Source organism: Salvia miltiorrhiza, chromosome 7 (genome assembly GCF_028751815.1).
Source record: "Salvia miltiorrhiza cultivar Shanhuang (shh) chromosome 7, IMPLAD_Smil_shh, whole genome shotgun sequence".
Taxonomy (NCBI): Eukaryota; Viridiplantae; Streptophyta; class Magnoliopsida; order Lamiales; family Lamiaceae; genus Salvia; species Salvia miltiorrhiza.
The window spans coordinates 34,189,361-34,207,553 of NC_080393.1; the positions used below are offsets into that span (position 1 = coordinate 34,189,361).

The following is an 18,193-nucleotide window of genomic DNA, read 5'->3' on the forward strand; positions in this document are numbered from 1 at the left end:
TTCAAGCTCTTTGAGTATTCTTTTATGCACCCCTTTCTAAACCCGCTTCTTAATTTCCCTTCCCCAGTCATGGTTTTCCCGGATTAATTATCCTTAATTAAGGCCGGTCGTGACATTGCCGCTGCTCGCCGCATTGATTATCGCAGGAGAAAGAGTGGAGATATACAATAAATTAGGATAATAGATTAAAAAATATTATCCATGTACATTTGCAAGCAACATTATACATATTTGTATGCAATATCGTGTATAGTTATATTCAACATTATGCATATTAAAAACGAGCTAATTTTTAAAAAATGATAAAAACTCTAAAATATTATATTTTAAAGGGGACAATAATACCCTTTCATTATTTTTAAAAAAAATTGGAAGGCCTCTGCCACGTGTCGTATTATTATGTGTCCGCATAAACACAATGTGTGATCTAAATTTGGATCTATATATACTATCAAATAGAAAGGATATACCAGATCTCAACCATACATACATACATATATATATAGGGTCGTATTCAATGGAGACCACGAACACGTTAACGTTCATCAAATTATATTGAACATATCAGTAATTTCGTTGAATGTATTAGTGGGGTTCAATCCCCTATATGTTCAACATAAAAAACCGTTGAACATGGCGTGAATAAATGCTGACCGTTAAATTAGATAAGATCAACGACTGAAATTTGATCTCTGTTATTTGAATATTTAGTGGTCTCCATTGAACTCTTCCCTACCATTGAGAATTATGAGTTTTTTCACCATAATTGACCATTCTCATCGGATCCTTTCTTTCTCTCTATACATATAGCTGCAAATGGTGAGGTTTCACAATCACTGCAAAATAAACAAGTAGAGAAGATGGAACTTTTTGTGCTGTAACTTGAATTCACGCGAATATTTCTGCTATAAATTGCAATCTAGCTAGTTATATTCCAAGCTAGTTCTATACGTGTTACATTTACAGACGTATATAAAACTACAAAGCCCTAAACCAGAACTACAAATGATGAATTCACTACTTGCTTTGATTGTTTCTCACGTACGTAGGCTTTAATACGAAGTTTAATGATGATATGCATGCATGGATGAATCAAAATGTTGGGAAATGAAACAACAACTACAATTCAGTTATCTCACCTGATCTGCAATTCCCCACCCATAGATACATCACCGAAACCCTTCTGGTCGGCAAAACCCTCCAGCAGTCCCTTCTCGGCGACTGCAAACACAGAAACAATCAAAATATGGTGTGAATAATATAAAAAATGAAGTGGCGTAAGTAATTATTAATTACCCTGAGCCACCTGTCACCGTCGGACCTTTTCAAGACGATGACGGTGTTTAGTTTGTCGGGCGAGTCGCTTTTCCAGCGGCAATATGGGTGGGACTCGTTGTGGCGTGAGTAGACGCCTACTATCTGCCTCCTTTTGTGGTCGTAGCGGAGTGAGGTGAGGTAGAAGAGGAAGGGCTTCTGGCAGGGATGGCGGGCAACTGGCCTTGTGTTGAAGGCGTAGGCGGTGTAGTCCGCTCTTTTGTACCAGTTGAGGAAGGTTCTTGTGGGCATCTCCAGCTCCCTGGGGGAGATGATGCCCCTCATCACCTGCACCACGTACCCCCACGACACCGATATGGACCAGTACTTGTCCTTGTCGTAGCACACCGACTCCAACAACCTTCGCACCCCCTCCACCCGGCTCAACCCTGGGAATATCGGATCTACAACGTCAAGGTGGTGGAGGGATACTAGCGGAGCCACCGGATGCGCCGCCAGCAGGCTTCTCAGCGGGCGTAGCAGCGGAATTTTGGGGAGAGAAGGGCGGCATCGAGTGGCGATTCTTGTCAACATCGGTCCTTGCCAATTTCGGAGAAGGAGAATGAAGTTTGATGATTCTCGTTGATTTGTTGGAAGGGAAGGTGGTTTTGGTGGAGCACCGCCTGCTGAAGCTCTTGTGCTGGGCAATAATGGAGCAGAGGCGTTGGGGGCTTTTGTGGCCAGAATTTGGTTGGTGGCGACAGCAAACTTCGCCGGAGACGGAGGGCGGTGGTGTTTGAATGGTGACCCTCATTGATTTCAGAGCAGCAGCATTGGCAGCAGGAGATCAATGGCGCAGCGGCGCGGTGTTCTTTAGGCGGCTACAGCGGCGAAATCGGAAAAGAGGGAGCTGGGGCTCGATTTTATTTTCGAATGTCTGTGCATGAGTCTATCTTGAGAGTGAGGAGAGAGTCAGGGATGGGGGTGCTGCAACGGTGCCTATAGACAAGACGCGGCCTCGCCGGATTCTGAGGCAGTGCAGAACGAATAAGAAAGAAGGAACTTGAGGCGACGTACTTCTGTTTCAGCGTGAGAGAGAGAAGAGCCCATTTCAATTAAATCATGTCCATTTGGAGAAAGGCCATCTTAAATTACACCAAGCCCATTTCTATAAATCAAATAAATCGGGCCCAATTTTGGAAACAAAGTATGGGCCCAAACTTTGAATTGATTTTTTTATTGGATCAAACCATTTATTGTTATTCAATAATTTGTATTCACATTTTTTTTAAAACTTTGATGCAAGTAGATTTTCAATATGAATTTTTCTTGCAGCTGGCAGCAGCGAAAGCTTGGTGATGGCGACCTTGGAGGGTTATGTTCAAGATTGGTGCAGTCTTATCAACCAACTTGATGGCGGATTTTGCCCCAAACGAGATGTTTTGAGTATTTGCAAAGTTTGGAATCTATTGTGTTAGGTCTGGAGGGTCTCGAATAGGTGTATGTGGGGGGGGGGAATACACCTATGGGCTATTTTTAAACTTCCTCAAACAGAGGGATCTCAGATAGAGATCAAAACAATACTTTACACGCAAACAAAGACACCTGTTTTACTGAAAACAGTTTTGACCAAACAGGGTTGGCGACTGATATTGAAAGCTCTTCAGTAAGGAGTTATCAGTTAAGTTACTGGAACTTAACTGATGCACTTATGGGCTTCAGTCGAGTTTGCTAAAACAGAGATGATAACACTCTTCCTGACTATCAAAAGATAGATCAATCAGACTGATATCATACGCAGGGGAAATTAAACTTAGTTTCGCAATAGCATCGGTTGAGCACGTTGTTGGTCTTACGTTTCTCTTTGCAGTTAATCAGTATTCAGTTTATCAAATGAAACAACACAAGTAGGAATGTAAAACTGAAAGCTGTAAACAACACAGAGACTTTTACGTGGTTTGGAAAAACCCTTTCCTACATCCACGGTCGGTTGATCAGACCAACAATCCACTCCGCAAGTGCTTAACAGGTGCACTGCAAACCAAACCGTGTGCACACAACCGTACCACTGAAGAAAACCCATCTTCAGTACCCACACTTCACTCGTGTCAGATTTCTCTTGCTTAGCACAACCCGCGCTAAGACTCTCAGAGTCATAATACCTTTCTGAACTCCGAATCACTCAAACACTCTTTTGGGGGGGAGGTTTGAACGAGTGCCAACTATACTGCAAAGAACAAGTTCTTTGTAGCAAGTTTGACCTTGGCTTCTGGGTAAACAGAGGTTTGCCTAAGGTCTAAGAGAATGTATGTAATCAGCAGTGACTGATTTTGGCATTGGAATTCTCTTCTTCGATTCAAGCTTTGGGGAGGTTAAGCTTAAGGCTGAGTAGCAATTTTTGCAGAGCTTCAGCTTATGTCGTTGAATCGGTAAAGGTTGAAGTGATCCTCGAGCGCTATTTGTAGGAGAACTCTTGAATAGATCCGTTGGCGTAGAACGTCCTCAAGATTTCTTACGTTGGAGAGCAATTCGAATTTGGGCTGAGGCTTCAATCTTCGAGGTTCCTTGTCTGGTGGAAATGGCTCTCTCGATGGACATGAGATGTGACGTCTCTGATAAAGTAGCCACCAAATAGGAATGACCTCTGCAGAGATAAAATCCTGAGATCTCTGCATTTAATGCGGCTGTACTTCTGTGAGTACGTGGCTTCCTTTGAACATTGGAAGATCAGTCCGAGGAAGACTGTTCAACTGATACTTGACTTTAGTATCAGTCTGTGGCACGCATTAAGTAATCAGTTCCTAACTGATTCTTCAACTGATACTTCAGTTGGTATCTTCAGTCTTCAGTCCTTCGTTCTTCAGTCTTCAGTCTTCAGAACCGCAAGCTAAACTAGAAACGAACTCTAACACTTGAGTTCAAAAACTGTTCTAGTCTATTACAATTAAGACCTATGAATTTTGGTATCATCAAAACAAGGATTAGGATATTCCACAAGATTCCCAACATATTGTCATTTTTTTTTTCTTTTGGTCTTGACATCTCCATCAGCCCGACTAAAGACCATCCTCAGAGAGTTCATCCAAAAAATCTGGCAGCAGCCCATCTAAGACCTTATTTGAGTGATGTTTACTTTGCACTTTAGGTGGCTCAATTGGCTTTTAATCAGATTTCGGATGCGCTCGGATCTGGGCCATTGTGAGTCCAACCTTTGAAGATTGCTGGTTACATCTTCTCTTTGCGCACATTTGAGCAGGCTAGATGACTCAATGGTGTTCTATTACGTTTGGTGAACGTGTATTTCCACTCCACGAATGGATTCAACTTTAGCTTGGAGAAGGAAAGTTAGCGGTGCATAGCTGACCTCAATGCCAGATGACTCAATTCTTTGACAGGTCTTGGGTGCGCTCGGACCTGGGATTGTTCGAGTCTGGTTTGAGTGAGGTTGTTGTTATGTTTGGCATCTCACGAAGTTGGGAGAATTCTGCACAACTGCTCGAGAAGATTGAGTAAGGAGAATAAAGCCATCGTCCGAATTGCTTTGATCAAGGAAGAGCTTGCTATGATAGAGATGTGGAAGACAGAGATGAAGTTGTTCTTCAAGCAAGATAGGGCCTCTTTTCATACTGTTCGAGGTGCAATCCAAGAATTCAAAAGAGATTTTGACAAAAATAAAGTTGCACTTGTTGACGAGGAAATGCTGCGGAATTTGAAGACTTCAGAGTCACTTTTGATCTCTGCTCAGAGAGCTTTGGAGGATCAAGACCCATTTGCTTAGTATTGGTGCAAACCGTAGTTTCTATCATTTCTCTTTTGATGATTCTCGTTTGGTTTGTGATGGATATTTTGACATCTTTTCTCCAAATGCTTGTGCTTCCTTTGTGACTTGATTTCTTTGCTATTTTGGAATGAAACGTATTTGGCTTCACGTAATCAACTTAAATCATAACTTGATGATATAAATAGAAAAGAGTCAAACACAACATATGACTGGACCTAGAAATTATCTAAGCTGCCTACGTACCCTTTTGAAAGGGATCAAGTCAAAACGTAGTTCATAGGATCAACAAGTGTTTGAGATTGGGTGCCGTGCACAAAAGTTTGTTATGTTTTTTCAAACTCCATATAAGATGATGTTTCCGTCCGCCAAGATTATGTCACAATTACTATATCGGGCGTCCGCCATGATTAAAATCCTTTAATATTTTATCCTTACTAACACCCTTTATTTACAAAAAACTCAGTTGAAATTCAATCTCAATCACACATCTCATAAAGTGGTGGGACTCTGTCTCCACCACATCAAAATCATCACCAATTTTATTAAATCTTGTGCCCCAAGCAACTTGACATAATCTTGGCGGACGGAGGGAGTATGTCAAGTGCTTGGACAACTGTAAGAGTAACATTCTAAGTTTCTAACAAATCATATTTATATCCTTTATATCATCATTCTCTTTACTTAGAATAGATCGTATTAAAGAGTTATTCGTATTTTGTGTTCTCAACTTCCAATATTTTTCAAAAAAATGTTCCCAACTTCTGTTTTTGAAAAATTCTCAACTTTCAACGTTTTCCATAAAAATTTCTCATCATACAAACTCTGGAGACAAAATAATGAGTTATGAGTCACCTTGCTATAATTTTTAGGTAGAATTTTGCTTTCCTCTAAAAATCTAGCGAGATGATTCATTATTTCGTCGCCAAAACTTGTATAATGCTTAATGGGATTTTTTAATTGAAAACAAAAGTTGAGGATATTTTCTTGAAAACGCTGAAAGTTGAAGACACACAATATGATTAATCCTAAATTAATAGTTAAATTAGGATTTCATAATAATCAATGTTCAAATATGTAATGACCCGACTTTTAATTGAGGATTTAAAATCTTCTAATGACAGATTAAGGATTTATTATGACAATTAGGGTTCGGCATCCATTAATAAAATATGAACTTATATGAATTTGATGATTTATATACGTGATGATTTATTTTTATTTTTATTTTCAGTGGACGATGCACTCAAAATATATTTTGAGTCCATTAATTTATTAATGATGATTTAACATTGAAGTGTTAAATATGAAAATTTTATTAAAGTTGATCCATGTGGTTAGTTAATTTATTAAATTGACAAGCCCAAATGGATTTTATACTTCAAATAAGAATTAATCTTGTATGTGTCAATGTATTTAAATGAGTTTGGAACCATATAATTAATGTATTAATCTCTTAGATATTTTGATGATTAAATTTGAATAAATCCTAAGCATGCTGAAGAATTTCAGTCATACGCATGCTGAAGAATTTCAGTCATACGCATGCTGAAAAAGAATTTCATATTCATACTTATCAAGCCACCCTCATCCATGTCCATGTTCATACTGGTCAGCTGAATAATTTACACCATCCTCATCCATCCAAGCCACCCCATTTTTCTTTAAAATCACAGCACTTTCACCATTGTTTTTCATACTCAACGTCTCCTACGTTCATTCCTCCAACCAAACTTCATGGTAATTATTACAAGTATTTTTCCATCTCATTTCTTTGTCATTTACAGAGCACCTTCTGATATCCTATTATTCATGCTTATTATGCAGAAACAGTAAATCATTATCTACCAATTCAAGGTTACTTTCTAAATCGAAATACTCCATTTCTTGTATCAAGATCATAACTCCAAAAGAACCACCAACGCATACAACTGCTCATATTCCTCTTTATGTGCATACAACTTGTGTATAAACTCGTTTTAACATTGATGTTCGAAAGGCTGAATTTGCAAGTGAGGTGTTTATATGCAGTGTGATTAATTGAAGAACAATTAAAGATCTTGACTTTTTACATGGACATATAGAGATAATTACTTCCTGACTATGTATGAATTTTGCTCAAATCATCTATGCTATGACTGAATTTGAGGCTTGAACCCCTGCTGTGTTGTGAGTGTGACCGAGAGAGAGAGTAGGGAAGAAAAGGGGGTGGGATGTTGGGCTTTAGGTTTGGGCTTGAGGGTGGGTTTGAATTGTGGGCCGAGTCAGTGGGCTTACGATGTTGGGCCGATTTTCCTTGCTTGAAATTTCGAATTGGGCTGAGTATTTGGGCCGAGATTTTATTATTTTTGTTTCAGCTGGGCTTTTAATTATTAAATCTGTTGGGCCGAGACTTGGGCCGATTTTAATAAGTGTGTGGGCCCTTATTTAATTAACAGATGGGCTTCGATTTAAATGTTTGGGCTCGGCCCTTTACAAATAAAATCTGATGGGCTTCTTTTAATTAAAGGATTTGGGCCTATTTTAATTTAATTGTTTGGCCTTATTCAAAGAAAAACACGATAGACTTAATTTATCTAATTAATTTGGGCTTATATCTATTTAAATTATTTGAGCTCTTAATTATTAATTTAAATTGAGCTTGATTAATTTAATTATATATTGACCTTTAAATTAATTATTTAAATGGAGTTCTTTATTTCAAGTATTTTTACAAATGGACTTTAAAATAAAATATTTTGAGTTAAACTCTTATTTAAATTAATTCTTTTCAAATGACTTATTAATATGGATTATTTGAAAATGATTAAATGATTTTAAATATGAGAAAGCATGATCTATGATGATATAATTTATCTATGTGATATTATAGGATTTGTTTTTAAGATGACGGAATATTTGACTTGATGACATAAATAGAACGAGTTATGATTAATGCGCATGTTGATGTTCGAATAAATAGTTCGAACCTAAATGATAGTTATGTGATAAATGTTTTGAGTTTAAGGTTTTGAACGAGACAAGATTAATATGGATGCTAGAACCCTAAAATCATTAAAGGAGATAGTTTAGTTTAGAGACCTATCTTCCTTTCTTACACGACTTTCTTCTCGAACTTATCGACTCTTCGTCAATAAAGGTCCAGACGGGAAGTGAAAGCTAAAGAAGGAGGTAACTCTACGCCCCTAGTGGGAACGGAATGAGGTGGGCATTACTTTTACTATACGTATATAGAGATCCCCTGCGTGTCGTAGGCCTCTTATACGAATGAATGCATGAGATGATTTAACTGTTAATTTCAGTTTTATATATCTATCAAATGAGTTTAATGTTACATTTGAGCAAGTTATTTCGTTACAAAATATTTGAGTTAAAGTTATTTCAAGTATTGTCTTGCCATAAAATGTTTAAATTTTAGTATGATATCTATCTGCTTTGGCTTTGCCAATGATGCAATCGAATTCGAGTCCTGAGCAGTTGATAGCTATCCTGCCAGGGCTAGTGTACACCAGTGACCGTGAGTCATCTAGCGGGTTGGCCGGTCAAGTGACCGTGAGAGGTGGCCACCTCTCCGGCACACAATTCCAGATATGATAGATTACAAGAGAACTTAGACTGATCAGTCGAACTTTAAGAATCACAAATGAATTTAGTAAGCTTGGGCCTTTTTAGCGAAAAACTCCCTTGCTGTACTGTTTATGATGGCATGACAAATTTACAGTTTTGAAGCATGTATTTTTATACCTAGGCATACGTGCCCACTGAGTGCTTTTGTACTCAGCCCTGCATATGTTTTCTAAATGTGCAGATTGAGCTGATGTGATGATGGTGCTGCAATGAGCGGAGTCTCCAGGGTTGTTAATAAATAGTTAACCTGTCTAGAATATGTCTTCATACATATGTCTAGCTACTTTCCGCTGCAAGATGTTGTTGATGTTATAGTATATTATGTCATACTTTGAGTCTTAAGAGAATGGTTTCATATGATGTATAACTTGATTAATGATATTAATTAAGTTTTATGTTGTCTTTCATAGACTGTTCAAAAGAGTATTAATGAGTAAATACGATGATTTTTCTTAAGTTAAGTAAGATTTACGGTTTCAAATGATGCCCCTTTCTTTCCCCGCTTCTAAATCCCCTTCCCGAGTCATAACCCCGGTTAAGCCATCCTTAGGGATTGCGGGCTGTGACAGAGTGGTATCAAAGCGAAGGTTAAGCTCTGAATTAGAAGTCTTGAGTTTAGTCTAGAATGAGTCACTAGACTAATAGTTATTAACAACCGTGAGCTCAGCGCACCATCACACCAGGCTCAACGAGGTATGTAAAATTTCAAAGTTTATTTGACGTTAAATTTTGAAGAGCACGATGTTGAGGTTATATGATGAATTATGATGTTATGCTTTAAAGATGCATAGTTTGAGTTTGAGGATGACAACATGATTAATAATGAGTTATTATGTTGTAAGAGCCTATGTTGACGTTACATGATGAATCATGATAGCGTTTATATCATATGATGTTATATGATTGAAGATGCATAATTATGAGTTATGATGTGATGTATTTGAGATGTTTTGTGATGAGAATTGTTTGAGCAGTTGTGATAAGTCACGATGATCTAGATGAAGGAATCTAATGTCATTGTTAAGAGAGATTTTCTACTAAGTAGAAGGATGAAATGAGAACTTAGAGCTAAAGCTTGAGAGAATTAGCAATTGCTTTAAGTACTTGTTGGTTTGAGTTATGAGTTTGAGTTATGAGCTTGAGTATAATAGCATGATTAATGATGAGTTATTAGCATGCTGCAATGAGATATTGTACGATATGTTGAGTTGTTTGGTGACGCGAGTTTTGCTCACGCAACCTTAATGGTACTTGAGGAGGTATCATGAGCCATAGTCTTTGGAGATGGCTTTGAGAGAGAATTGTTGAGTTGTCTTACTGAGTCACGATGATTTAGATTAAGGGATCTAATATCATTGTTTAGAGAGATTCCCTACTAAGTAAAGATGGGACGAGATGAGAATTTAGATATTTTAAGCTTGAGTTTTAAGATAACAGTACTACTTAGTAGGAGTTTTGCTAAGTTATGTTTATTTCTGTTGCTGGAGCCGAGTAGAGTTAGTTCCTAGAGTCACCTTTAAGTTCTCCTTATAGGTTGGCCAGGACTGTTGTGAGATCGAACTCAGGGAAGATCAGATACGAGGACGAGGCGTACAGTATGTGGTACAGAGATACCCTAGCAGATTATCAAACACATGTTCATAAACTTTGAAAGGATGAGAAGTAGCCGAGGAGGGCTAGAGTTGATGAGGATGAGAAAAGAATCCGATGTAGGCTAGAGTTAAGGATGATCTTGAGAGTATGAGCAGTACACCTTTGTTTTTGATTAGTTTCAATTACATTGCGATGTATATAACTTACTTAGGAGATACTGATACTTGAGCTTTTGACATGCTGATAGATAAACATGCGAATATAGTACCCTACTGATGTTAAATAGATGGATGTTCCTAATGTGCTAAAATAGCAACTAGATGAGTTAACTGGTAGCAATTACTGTAAGAGGTCCAGACCGAGACATAGTACTATTAATGGTGTCGGTTTAGAAGGGACATTACGATAGATACTATGGTTTTTGTAGGGTTTATATAACCCCTTTATGTAAGTCCTCTAAAAAGAGGCATTCTATTGATGGATATATTAGGTTGACCAGAGTGGTTTTTTTTGTTAGCATTTCGTGAGTGCTTATTGCCTTACAGATGAATGTTAAGGTGACCGTGAGGGTTTCCTTAAAGTTGAGTTAGTAAATTGAACTTGAGTTTTGAGGATGCTTAGAGCGTTGGTCGAGTTGAGTTTTCCTTTTGTGATTTCAAAAATGCCTCAAAGATGTCATCAAGAGTGTGATGTGAAGGATAGGCGGGATAATTCTCCGCCACCACCACCGCAACATGAGAGGAGAGTCGAAAAATATTGAACTTTCGAAACAAGAGTCTAGAACATAGGACCCTGAGTTTAAACTTTTAGCTTGCTGGTGTGAACTTAAGTTTTGTTATGTATAGTATGATGAGAATTTAGAAGACCTAGAATTACCAAGTTCGGGATGATGTTTCCCGTGTAACTGGGAAGTGATTATGTTGGACCTGGCCAGTCCACATGATCCAAATCTCAGTAGACGTCTTTAGGGTTTATAAACCCCTGTATTTCAACTTCAGTTTAAAAATCAGATGGGTTCTCACTCTAGGTCATTTTGTTCGACCTGGTAGTTACTCCATTCTACCCTCTGGTTATTTATTTGAGTCTCTTGAACAAATTTTCTGCAACACTTTATATCATTCGAGATTTGAGCCTTTGCAACTTTTGAGTTGTCCTAGTAGATTCTTTTGAGGTATACGACTAAGAAGTGTTAGTATATTGACTTAGTAAGTCACCCAAACTATAGCTTAGTTAACTGTCCATCAGTTTGTGTCTAAAATTAGTTGACATTAGTTTTTCTCCTCTAATTATTATCGACCACTCCTTTTGTTAACAATTTATAGTACAAACCGTAAGGTTTGAGAATAAGGACTTGAGTTATTTTGTCTATGCTGATTTCACGATGGAATCATGGAAAAGTGTTACGCATGTGATATGAGAAAAGGGATGTATTGATGATCGTCTTTCTTTGAAAAATAGAATGTCTGGTAGATGAGAAGCTAGAAACGAGATGGGGACAAAAATGAACCATTACGAAAGATGGATGAACTTTTTCTCGAGTAAAGCTTGTTATAGCTATGAAACCAAGAATCCAGTTGAGGGTAAACTCTAGATTAAGACGATGAGGAGAACCTTTGATTTTTTTTTTGTACCGCACAAAAAAAAAAAAAAAAAAAAAAAAAAAACGACTTCATGTGTTGCGTTCCAGTTGACTAGATCTACAGATTTTGGTGGGAGGCCAAAAGAAAAGCAATGACTCAAGAATGTTAGCAAACTTGTCTTAGTAAGACTATAAGACGGACACATATTACATATTTTTTTTTATATCTGCGATAGGAGGAGAGAAACGAAAATGTTCAATCTAAAGCAAAACAGGATGTCTATGACCAAGTACGACCAGATTTGCTGCGACATATCCGTTATGCCCCACAATAGGTGGACATCGATGAAAAGATGCCGAAGAAGTTTCGACCTGGCCTAAAGTATGAGATAAGAATGGCATTCGCCAACCATGGTGAGTTTACGTACTTTGAATTGCTCAGCAAAACTCTAGACGCTAAGGTAGTTATGCCCGGGGATCACCCGTCACAAATACAAACTGAACAAAGCGATCAAGACATGAAAAACTTTTCACCCATAGAAGGAACGACGATAGTGACACGTAGTTATATGAACCTGTAATTGAATGTAGAATCACTTAAGGTGGTAGCGAATAACTTGATGTTATACCAATATGGAACGTAGATGTAACCCTAATAATGGACTGGTTAGCTGAGAACTATATGCTATGATTTATGCAATGTATGGGAAATCTCCTTCAAACCTCCAGGAATAGACGCTTTAAGTTTTCACGAGATTAGTATAAGGAGCGGATACCAGTTATTTCATACATACAAGCCATGAAGGTGATAAATAAGAAACATTACCAAGCTTTCCTTGTATACCTAAATGGAGGAGCTAGAACCGAAAGGACAATTGAGGACATAGAAGTTATACGTGAATTCCATTATGATTATCCGGAGAACTTACCAAGACTGCCACCCAACAGACAAGTAGAATTTACCATCGACCTAGTACCAGGATCGACACGTGTATCAAAAGCATCGAACAAGATGACTCCAAAGGAATCGGAGAACCTAAAGATCCAATTGCAGAAACTACTAGACCTAAGTTAGATCATATCTAGTGCATTCCCATCAGGAGCGCATATTTTGTATGTTATGAAGAAATATGGCACTTTAAAAAGGCGCACAGACAATAGAGCGTGGAACGAATTAATACTCAAGAATGAATATCCTTTACTGAGGGTAGATGAATTATTTGACCAACTCAAAAGTGCAAATGTGTTTTCCAAGATCGATTGAGGATCGGATGTCATCACCCAAGACAACTTTTAGAACGGGTTATGACCACTACAAGTTTGTAGTTGTGCCATTCAGGCTAACAAATGCCCAGATATATTCATGGGCATCATTGATAGAGTATTCTACCTTCACCTGGATAAGTTCGTCTTAGTGACTCCAAGAATGAAGATGAACATAAGGAACATTTAGGGACCATGTACACAAGTACTATTGGGTGAACGAATTTATGCCAAATCAATAGGTGTGAGTTTTGCTCAAGGAAGTGGCATTTTCTGGAACATATTGAATGATTTGAGTTTATATATGTGTGTTTATATTTATTAAATATTGCACGTATAATTTACTTAGATTAATTTGAACACCAAGGTTCAAATTTGATGAAGGCCGTGAGTCATAAGGCCAGAGACGAGCGATGCTCGATTTTAATTGAGTTATTTTGAGCATGCCAATGTGTTTAGAATAATAAAAAAATATTTGTATTTGAATTTTTGGAATTTATTTCCATTAAATACGAATTTTCTAACTATTCGATGATTTATTAAATTGAGATATGTGGAGTATGCGAAGTCATGTAAGTGAACTAGCAGTGCATATGAGTTAATGCTATGTTAGTAAGACTATATGAATTATTTGAGTATTTATGAGATGAGCATGATTAGTAAGTTATTGAGTTTTTTTGAATTGCATGAGAAATGCATATAAAATGGCTAAGTATGAGAAATTAGCATGGATTAGATTTATTAGTTTAAATGAGGTAAATAAATTAGAGAAGCACGTTAATTAATTATAGTTGGAATTTAGTATTTAATTACAAAGTCCGAGATTTAATCGAGAACTATGAGCATGATAAATTGTTAAGATATAATTTATTATTTAAGTTTGATATCGATTATGTGTCTAAATGGAGTGAGTGTGAGAGTTATGAATAACGCACATAAATGTTGGTCTCTGACACTCGAACAATTGGTGTCGAGTATAAATGATAGTTTAATGATAAAGAGTTTTGATGATTTTGAATTGTAGTGTTAGAGATTCTAAAACCTGATAAGGAATTTGTAGTAGCTGATGAGACAAAGAGGATGGGTTGAACCCGTAAAGGATTATGATGTTGGTATTAACCATCACATGGACAAGACCAATGTAGTAGATGATACAGTGAGCCGGAAGGCCTCGTCTAAGATAAGATAAGATGATAGAAGTGATTAAACCACCCAGCTTGAGGAAAATGGTGGTAGAAGCACGAAGGAAGGATGAGAAGTTACGAGTAAGAATAAGGATAAGAAATTTCAAGAATTACCACGAGGAATCAAATAATGCTATCTTCTTTGAAGGGAAGATATGCACCTCCATGACAATGAACTTAAGAATAAGATAAAGCCATGGCACCCATATACTGTCACCAGGAAGTACTAAGATATATTAAGATCTAGAAAAATTCTAGTTAGGAGAAATGAAACGAGATGTAACCTCATTTGTTGAAATATGTCTTGCGTGCTAACAAGTGAAGGTTTTACAACATATCATATTGTTACTTTGAGTCTTCGAGCTCATAAAGTCAAGCTTAATGTCATGTTTGGGACAAACCGAGCCCTTAACGAACCAATGAATTTCGTAGTCGAGATGGATTTTTCGAACCCTTCAGACTTAAGCAAAGGTTGTCACGAAAGGGGGCAGTGAATGCCCACATGACTCGAGATTCCATCGATGAATGAATAAAAGTTTATAACGGCGTTTTAAGCTAACTGCCTACATGCTCGAAATGGTTGGTCTCCTTACAAACTGTTTAAGTTGCCTTAGGAATGCTTTGGAGATATTAGTCGTTATAGTTCCGCTTAAACGACATAGAAATTACTAATGAAGTATGTTGAGGACGACCGAGCTAAACCGGGGTGAAAGCTGAGAACATGTTTTTGCCACTCATTGTGAGGCATACAATACCAGTTATCAATCGACTATCGATAGGTTAGTAAATGAGGCGTTATACGTGAGGAAATATAGATCACCACTTTGTTGGGATGAAATGACTAGATGATTGAAATCATCCGTCAAAATTTGATAGTGAATAAAATAGGGGCCATGATTGACAGAGTCATATGTTGACAAATGACAAATTGACCTATGATGTGAAAGTGGAGAGATAATTTCCATAAAAGTTTCTCCATCAAGAGAAATCATTGGACTCAATGTGAAGGGTAAACCTAAACCCGTTTTATAGGCTCATACGAGATTGTAGAAAGGATAGGCCCAATAACTTACTGTTTGGCGTTAGCGCTAAGCTTTGAGAATGTGCGTAATGTATCCCATGTGTCGCAATTGAAGAAGAATGTTTACGATTCAAAGCATATGATCCATAAGAACAACATTGTTATTAGTCAATATTTGAGTTACGAAGGAAGATCCAAATCTATCTTAGATCGGGAAGTTCAGGTACTAAGGACTAAGTCGATACCGATAGTAAGGGACCTATGAATATATCATGGTCAAGAATAGACTACGGTCTAACAGGAAAGTGAAGTACTCAGAGTTATTTTCTGATGTACAAATTTCGGGACGAAATTTCTTTTAAGGGGGATAGTATGTAATGACCCGACTTTTAATTGAGGATTTAAAATCTTCTAATGACAGATTCAGGATTTATTATGACAATTAGGGTTCGGCATCCATTAATAAAATATGAACTTATATGAATTTGATGATTTATATACGTGATGATTTATTTTTATTTTTATTTTCAGTGGACGATGCACTCAAAATATATTTTGAGTCCATTAATTTATTAATGATGATTTAACATTGAAGTGTTAAATATGAAAATTTTATTAAAGTTGATCCATGTGGTTAGTTAATTTATTAAATTGACAAGCCCAAATGGATTTTATACTTCAAATAAGAATTAATCTTGTATGTGTCAATGTATTTAAATGAGTTTGGAACCATATAATTAATGTATTAATCTCTTAGATATTTTGATGATTAAATTTGAATAAATCCTAAGCATGCTGAAGAATTTCAGTCATACGCATGCTGAAGAATTTCAGTCATACGCATGCTGAAAAAGAATTTCATATTCATACTTATCAAGCCACCCTCATCCATGTCCATGTTCATACTGGTCAGCTGAATAATTTACACCATCCTCATCCATCCAAGCCACCCCATTTTTCTTTAAAATCACAGCACTTTCACCATTGTTTTTCATACTCAACGTCTCCTACGTTCATTCCTCCAACCAAACTTCATGGTAATTATTACAAGTATTTTTCCATCTCATTTCTTTGTCATTTACAGAGCACCTTCTGATATCCTATTATTCATGCTTATTATGCAGAAACAGTAAATCATTATCTACCAATTCAAGGTTACTTTCTAAATCGAAATACTCCATTTCTTGTATCAAGATCATAACTCCAAAAGAACCACCAACGCATACAACTGCTCATATTCCTCTTTATGTGCATACAACTTGTGTATAAACTCGTTTTAACATTGATGTTCGAAAGGCTGAATTTGCAAGTGAGGTGTTTATATGCAGTGTGATTAATTGAAGAACAATTAAAGATCTTGACTTTTTACATGGACATATAGAGATAATTACTTCCTGACTATGTATGAATTTTGCTCAAATCATCTATGCTATGACTGAATTTGAGGCTTGAACCCCTGCTGTGTTGTGAGTGTGACCGAGAGAGAGAGTAGGGAAGAAAAGGGGGTGGGATGTTGGGCTTTAGGTTTGGGCTTGAGGGTGGGTTTGAATTGTGGGCCGAGTCAGTGGGCTTACGATGTTGGGCCGATTTTCCTTGCTTGAAATTTCGAATTGGGCTGAGTATTTGGGCCGAGATTTTATTATTTTTGTTTCAGCTGGGCTTTTAATTATTAAATCTGTTGGGCCGAGACTTGGGCCGATTTTAATAAGTGTGTGGGCCCTTATTTAATTAACAGATGGGCTTCGATTTAAATGTTTGGGCTCGGCCCTTTACAAATAAAATCTGATGGGCTTCTTTTAATTAAAGGATTTGGGCCTATTTTAATTTAATTGTTTGGCCTTATTCAAAGAAAAACACGATAGACTTAATTTATCTAATTAATTTGGGCTTATATCTATTTAAATTATTTGAGCTCTTAATTATTAATTTAAATTGAGCTTGATTAATTTAATTATATATTGACCTTTAAATTAATTATTTAAATGGAGTTCTTTATTTCAAGTATTTTTACAAATGGACTTTAAAATAAAATATTTTGAGTTAAACTCTTATTTAAATTAATTCTTTTCAAATGACTTATTAATATGGATTATTTGAAAATGATTAAATGATTTTAAATATGAGAAAGCATGATCTATGATGATATAATTTATCTATGTGATATTATAGGATTTGTTTTTAAGATGACGGAATATTTGACTTGATGACATAAATAGAACGAGTTATGATTAATGCGCATGTTGATGTTCGAATAAATAGTTCGAACCTAAATGATAGTTATGTGATAAATGTTTTGAGTTTAAGGTTTTGAACGAGACAAGATTAATATGGATGCTAGAACCCTAAAATCATTAAAGGAGATAGTTTAGTTTAGAGACCTATCTTCCTTTCTTACACGACTTTCTTCTCGAACTTATCGACTCTTCGTCAATAAAGGTCCAGACGGGAAGTGAAAGCTAAAGAAGGAGGTAACTCTACGCCCCTAGTGGGAACGGAATGAGGTGGGCATTACTTTTACTATACGTATATAGAGATCCCCTGCGTGTCGTAGGCCTCTTATACGAATGAATGCATGAGATGATTTAACTGTTAATTTCAGTTTTATATATCTATCAAATGAGTTTAATGTTACATTTGAGCAAGTTATTTCGTTACAAAATATTTGAGTTAAAGTTATTTCAAGTATTGTCTTGCCATAAAATGTTTAAATTTTAGTATGATATCTATCTGCTTTGGCTTTGCCAATGATGCAATCGAATTCGAGTCCTGAGCAGTTGATAGCTATCCTGCCAGGGCTAGTGTACACCAGTGACCGTGAGTCATCTAGCGGGTTGGCCGGTCAAGTGACCGTGAGAGGTGGCCACCTCTCCGGCACACAATTCCAGATATGATAG

At 36.8% G+C, this 18,193-nt stretch overlaps 1 protein-coding gene across 1 annotated transcript; it reads right to left on the reverse strand.

Annotated features, from left to right (window-relative positions):
* Positions 1 to 1,119: 1,119 nt before the first annotated feature.
* On the reverse strand, positions 1,120 to 1,848 carry LOC130994132 (uncharacterized). Its single transcript, XM_057919168.1, has 2 exons — positions 1,297 to 1,848; positions 1,120 to 1,221 (listed from the first exon to the last, which is right to left on the reverse strand). Exons 1-2 carry the CDS (start codon positions 1,846 to 1,848, stop codon positions 1,120 to 1,122), a joined length of 654 nt encoding a protein of 217 aa, XP_057775151.1.
* Positions 1,849 to 18,193: the final 16,345 nt, after the last annotated feature.